The sequence below is a fragment of the Malus domestica genome, chromosome 10 (genome assembly GCF_042453785.1).
Source record: "Malus domestica chromosome 10, GDT2T_hap1".
NCBI classification, from domain to species: domain Eukaryota; kingdom Viridiplantae; phylum Streptophyta; class Magnoliopsida; order Rosales; family Rosaceae; genus Malus; species Malus domestica.
In genome coordinates, this window is record NC_091670.1 from 22,303,687 (window position 1) to 22,310,492 (window position 6,806).

The following is a 6,806-nucleotide window of genomic DNA, read 5'->3' on the forward strand; positions in this document are numbered from 1 at the left end:
TTAATTAAATGTTTATTAATATTTGCGGTGCGGTTCGGTTTCGATGCGGTTTTCAAAAGCCAAAACTAAACCGTTTTCTATGTTGCGGTTTGGTTTCAAAACCGAAACCGTTTCAAATACGCAGAACCAAACCATTCGGTGCGGTTCGATTTGATTCGTGTTTCGGTTTCGATTTTCGGTTCTAAGTGCCCACCCCTAAAAAGAAAACTCCAATCAATAAATGGTAAACGTGTTTTCAAATAGTCTTTCAGAGCACGTCGCATAGCTTCCAAATTCGCGTTCCCTCCAAAAAATTGAAACTCTCCCTCCAAAGCCCTCCCAAACCTCTCTCCAAAAAAAAACAAGAAAAAGCCCTCTCAAACCTCGAGACAATCTGCAAATAAGACCGACTGCAACAAAAATCACAGACGCGGAAGACGGAAGGAGAGAGAGAAATCAAAACCATGTCAAAACGTCAGGATGACCTCGATCTCCTTCTATCTCTTCAAGACAGGGTTTTGGAAACCCCTCCTGGTTCACCTTCCCATTCGCCAGGTATATATTAACCTCCCTAATTATTTGGGTTGCTCATTTTCGCTATGAATCTTGAATTATCGGCATTGGTATCTCTCCATTCATTGAAAAATTTAATGGGTATCTCCCAATTCATTGAAATGTTTAATCGGTTATCTCTCAATTCCTGGAAAATTTTAATGGGTCCCTTCAATTTTCTGAAATGTTTGGTGGGTGTTTCTCAATAGCTTCATTTTTTGTAATTTTAATTTTGCAGGGTACCTATCGAACGATGAGTTGCGGAGCCAAAGAGGGCCGGCGGACATGTCCGTGTTCAGGGAGGCTGTTGAGGACTGCCTTGATTACCAACCCAAACCGGTTCAGAAGACTGGCAAGTTGAACCGGCCCAATGCCTCAACTGATCCAGAAGTGGAGAAGTTTTCGGGCTTGCGTATCAGGTAGCTTATAAGTACCATTCACAGTGCCACAATTAATGTGAAGAACCATTGATGTTGAGTTTGATTTAGGATTTTTCACTCTTTGGGTGCAGGAAGCAGTTGGTAACTCCCTTAGAGCTTAGTGATCACTTTTCAGACATTCGTTTTGTTCGGTTGTCTGCCATAAAGTAATCTTCTTGCTTTGCATTATTTTTGTATGTTTTCATATTGTTTGATTGGATAGTTGGAAATACATTCTTTCTTTTAGAAGCCAAATGGGTTTGCTTTTAAAGTTGTATTCCCATGATGGTTGAATTGGTTGTGATATTTTACATGGGATTTTTCTAGGAATTCGTTGCGTGGGGATACACTTACAGGATGTTGGGCAACTGCGGGAGTGTTGACCGAGAAGGGGATTCCAAGAACTAGTTCAAACGGGAAGAGTTATTGTATTTGGAAACTCGGGTGTCTGGATGAAGATACCATTTCTGTCTTCTTATTTGGTGATGCTTATGAGACTTACTTCAAAGAGCAGGCTGGAGTAGTTTTCGCTCTGTTTAATTGCGCCGTACGCAAGGATGCGCTGGTATTAAATTGTCAGCCTGTTCTTTTATTTTATGAACTTTTCCTTCTTATATCATCAAAGATGACTGTTTTGATGTGTTTATGCAGGGTGGTGGTTTTTCTTTGAGCGTGTATTCAGCCAATCAAATGCTGAAGATGGGTACTTCAGTTGATTATGGAGTTTGCAAAGGGAAAAGGAAGGATGGAATGGCTTGTACTGTAGTCTTAAACAAGTATGTTCCATGCTGTTCTTTGATCATCTTTTTTTGAACACGGATGGTTATAGTGAGTAATTACTGCCATCTGACTGTTATCTTCAGTAAAAAATTGAGCTATATAAATTATCTTGAATCTTGAGCAAGAGCACGTAAGTGCTGACATGTAGAACTTCGTCGAGATGATAATTGCATAATAAGTTGCATCAGATAGATGTTTATATATATACACACACTTACCAGATCAGATATGTAACCAAGTAAAGTAATATTTTTCTAAACCACGAGTAACTCTCAACGGTGTCTTCAAACACTCTCCATGCCTCTATTGTTTTTCCACCCAATTGATTTTTGAGATTCTTTTTGGGAGCTATTATTGGCACGCCAAAAATCTAATTGTGCACTCATAAGAGTATTTTTCTTTCTATATATAGAAAGTTTGGAGTGCACAATTAGATTTTGGAGTGCCAATAGCAATTCCCTTTTTGTATCATTATTTGCATCTATACTTCAGTAGTGTCTGTACCATTTATTTCTTGATGTTTTTAACATTGATTCCTCTTTTTATCTCAGACGTCGTGGGATATATTGTAAATTTCATAAATCAGTAAGCAATTTAGTGCCTTAATCCTTGTTTGCCTGATCTTATCTGTTTTGAAGGCAAACTTACTAACTGATATTCCTATTTTCTCTCATCTCTTCAGAAAGAATCACAGAAATATTCTTCAATGCGAACTGAGCTCAATGGGGGGTAGGTTTTCGAATTATCTGATTCTCTTTAACCTAGACTTCACATTTGTGCTATGCTAGGAACCCTTTCTGTTTTGGTTTCTTCAAGTTGGTGCTACAATTTGTTTGCTTATATATATTCTAATGCTACCAGGAACTTGAGAACAGCATTTCGGAGTCCCTCTAACTCAGAAGGAATTTATTTGGTTGATCCTCTATCTAACAAAACAAACTCAGGCAAAACTAAGCAGCCACTGAAGCTATTATCCGTGGAGGGGCTAAAGAAGGCACTAAGGTTTGTCATAGACAGCATAGGATTTACATATAAGTGTGTGTGTGTGGGTAGAAGCAATGCACCATGCTCTTTAGTTGCCAATGGTACAATGCTTTGTCATCTTATAAACTTTATGTTAATCCACCATCGTTTAGGGACAGGAGAATAGAATTACTTTCACATATACACGAACATGTAAGACATGCAATTTGTTTATATAATTACTTTCAGAATTATGTCAAATGGTTTGATTAGTGCCTTATATGAACAGCAATGGAAGTAAAGTGACTACAAATACACACTCCCAAGGATTAAGGTTCCTGGCGGCGGTCACAGGTAAGTGTACGATGATATGATCCTTCTGTGCTCTTGCTGGCAGTGTTTTGCACAATTTTCTCATTAGATATGTTTACAATGCAGGGAAGACAGATCCGAAAGACGTCCTCAAAGAGTCAAAATTGCAAAGCAAACAAACCTCCAGCGTAGAGAAGAGGTGATTCATACATTAAATTATTCTAGAGTATTATAATTAGTACTTGTAACTTGCTCTTCTTCCTTGTCACTGAAGATTTGTTATCGTTCCTCAGGAAACCATCTTCTACAAGCACGGATCCATCCGCAGTCATCAGAAACCAGCAACTGGATGCGAAAAGAATGAAAACTGAAAAGGAGAATAGTTTGACAGGCAAAACAAAGCCGGCCACAGTAAAGATGATGGAGTTACATTACATAAGCTCGGACGAAGGATTCTGAGCCGTATTTGCAGTAATTCTAAACATCTTGGCTAAATTAATGTCGAGTTTCAATTATTGGGACGTAAGTGCGCATGAACAAGCATACGGGTGATTCCGCTCTCAGTTCAAAGTTGGAAAAGACCAAGAAGATCCAGCACCAAGGAATGGAGCAAGCAAGATTCCTAGAGCTGTCTGGTTTGGTCACTGAAGATCTGCAACAAAGTTTTGTAAGATTCTTGCCAATACATGTAGCTGTTCAATCTTTTAAAGTTAATTTAAAATTATACAGTATATTCCAACCTGACATTTAATTGTTTATTAGTGTTAACAACAATGAGAGAATTGTACTAGTTATTTATTTATTTTGCCAATCAGGAGCAATTTGTCTTAATTTATAGGTAAAGTGGTCAAAGAATTTGCTGTTTCAAAATTTCCTAAATTTTCTATCATGTGCTGCACTTTGTGTTGCCTTGAAAACTCGGAGAAAGATTGAAAATTGTATATGCTTCTGTAGTACGTTTATTTATTTGACTGAGAATTCTTTGCAAGAAGACAAGCAAGTGGTAAAATTCATGAGATTTTAAAACTATTTTAAGTTGTAGTAATGAGATTCGAACTTGAATGTAAAAAAGCATATAGCCTGCCATGATCAATTGGTTTAAATCGACGTTTTTGTTGAAATATCATATAATGTAAATGTCATTGAGGGTCACAATTCCAAGCACGTTGGTTGACATTTTTCTAGGTCATCACATGCTAAGCAAATTACAAATTAATCATGTGTAATTTTCTTGGATAAAAGTTTGAACAAATCATGTCAATTTAAATTGATTAGAGTCTTAATTATAGGTGAGGGGACCAAGGTCTCTTGAGAATGAGATTTTTCGGTATGTCTGGAACATGGAGTGGTATATCATGTCTTAATATAAATGTGGTGAGGTATTTGTGTTAAAAAATTAACAACTTAAAAAATAAAACTTCTCTCTACTTATATAATAATACGTGGTGTACTATACGTGTTCTGGACAGAATTTAAAATTTCCCCTTTAGAAGGAGACAGATGTAAAGATAAGGATGTTGATTGGAGAGGAGTGGGATCCTTGAGGAGGATGGTTAGTCATTCATGCACATGCACTCATGGACTCCCCCATGTGCTACGCAATTTTGTATTGATTAGCATTTTAATTGTATTAGGCTTAGTTAAATAATTAGATAATTGGGATTTTCCACACAGTTTTGTATTTATTAAAGGACGTTTAGTAAAGCATCTTCCTCTTTTCTTTTTTCTTTTTTCTTTTTTTTTTTGTATAAATAAGGACAACATCTTCCTTCACTTAAATTGATAGGGACTCAAACTTAGGGTTTGGTCACCCAGACAATTGGTAGCTAGTTTTGTAACCTTGTCGCTACATTTGTCTTGTTAGGCAACGGGTTTTCTAAATTTCGTTGTTTGAATAAGAACACGTTACATATGTCAATGAGATTTGAACTCAAGATCTTTAACGAAATAAAAATCTTACGCCATTATATAAATTAGACATTTGATATTGACAAGCACACTTGAATGTGTCTTAAGAGAAGTACATTTACAACGTACATAATTCTTAGACATAATTACTTTTTATCATAGCGGTAAATCGTAATATACCACAAAAGGCCGCTATTTAAATGCCGCTATAAAACCAGAAAACTTGGTTGAAATGAGAATCATGGACGTTGCTCCTTATATGGACTCAAATGGAACCTCAGTTTGTTTTTTATTTTCTTGACTTGAAGGCGGGAAGGAATCACAACAAAACAACAAACAGAACAAAGCAAATTAGCATCTATTGTGGAGCTGGTAATTAATTAATTAACTAAATCATTGATAAAGAATGCTCATCTACTTCTTTTTCTTTACCCTCCCCACGTTGTTCTCACTAATTTCTCTTTGATCCTTTTTTTAATAATTAATTATTTTGTCAAACATTGGTTAATTTGGCTTAATCTATGAAGTGCCATGATAAGGCGGGCCTGCAACAAAACTATATGCTAATATATCAATTTTTTTTTTTAAATGTGTGTATATATCTTTCAATAAGTATGATGAAGTGGGTGGACTGGCCATTAACCGTTCAACCACCAAGAATTTATTAAAAGGAGTTGCTTGGTTAAACTGAATGCCAAGGACCATTGTCACCATGTCAACCAATTAAATCCATTTTCTATCGAGAAGTGATTTCTGCACTCTTCTTTTTTATTTTCGTATTCTTCTTTTATTTTGAGCCTTATGATTTAATTAATCAGAAAATGATCAATCAACGAAAACAAGAGAAAGAGTGCAGAAGGAGAACCCGAGTGCGATCACTACCCTCCCTTTTAGTTTTCTAGCTACTTTGCTTTTTCTCCTCATAATTAGTACACATAATATTTGGTCACCTTGAAAGCCAAGGATCCCTACAACCTTATCTCCACCTAATTAGGTATTTTCCATATCATTGCTTCAGAAGAAAGCATGGATGGTACTCTCAACATCTTCCAGTAGGATCACATGAAATCATAAAACTTGTCAACATCCATCCTTGATGCAAATTGAACACATGCATTCAGATCTCAAGACATTCATACCCATCTTTTTCATCTTCTTTACTCATGCAACCCACCTATCTCCAATGAACACTATATCTACGTCTTATTATTTTTTCGGTGTTGTTTTAAGATGTAAGAGCATTCTCAACGGGAGAAGCCAAACTTCGGGAACTAAAGCTAGTTTTAGCTCCCCTTCACATTACTGTACTGAAAAATGGAATGTAAAGGAGTTTCGGTTCACTCAGTTAAATGAGGACACTTTTACATAAATTTTGGTTCCTTACTTACTCAGTTAAATGGGGACAGTTTTACATAAATTTTGGTTCCTTACTTTGTACATAGAGAGTGATATTCAATCCCATAAATTTACGTGTGACGTCGATTGATATACTATGAATTAAGAGTTCAGTAATTTAGATTTATAGTTTGGCAACATATATTATTGACCAATAAAACATTTTGGTCTATCTATACACCCTTAGACCATCTCCAACCCTTGGGTTAAAATCTAAAAATTTTAACCCAAAAACAGTTTTCTACTCCAATCATTCTGGGTTAAATTTTAGCCAAAAATTATTAAAGAATGAATTTAAAATAAATTTTTTTCTTAAAGTAACTTAAAAAAAAAATTATGTAGACTATCCTAATTTAATTTTATGAACATTTTAATCTAAAAATATTTAGATTCAGATAAATATTGAAAAATTACTAAACTGACACCATGAAACTCGTGGAACACTAGGAAAGAATTTTTTTAATTACTTTAAAGAATTTTTACTTTATCCATTATATT

At 35.5% G+C, this 6,806-nt stretch overlaps 1 protein-coding gene across 1 annotated transcript; it reads left to right on the forward strand.

Moving 5' to 3' along the window:
• The first annotated feature begins 300 nt into the window (after window positions 1-300).
• On the forward strand, window positions 301-3,860 carry LOC114827580 (uncharacterized). Its single transcript, XM_029109639.2, has 11 exons — window positions 301-534; window positions 770-950; window positions 1,043-1,117; window positions 1,278-1,515; window positions 1,602-1,726; window positions 2,282-2,315; window positions 2,413-2,459; window positions 2,592-2,732; window positions 2,983-3,047; window positions 3,132-3,204; window positions 3,299-3,860. Exons 1-11 carry the CDS (start codon window positions 444-446, stop codon window positions 3,462-3,464), a joined length of 1,236 nt encoding a protein of 411 aa, XP_028965472.1. The 5' UTR covers window positions 301-443; the 3' UTR covers window positions 3,465-3,860.
• The last annotated feature ends 2,946 nt before the right edge of the window (window positions 3,861-6,806 follow it).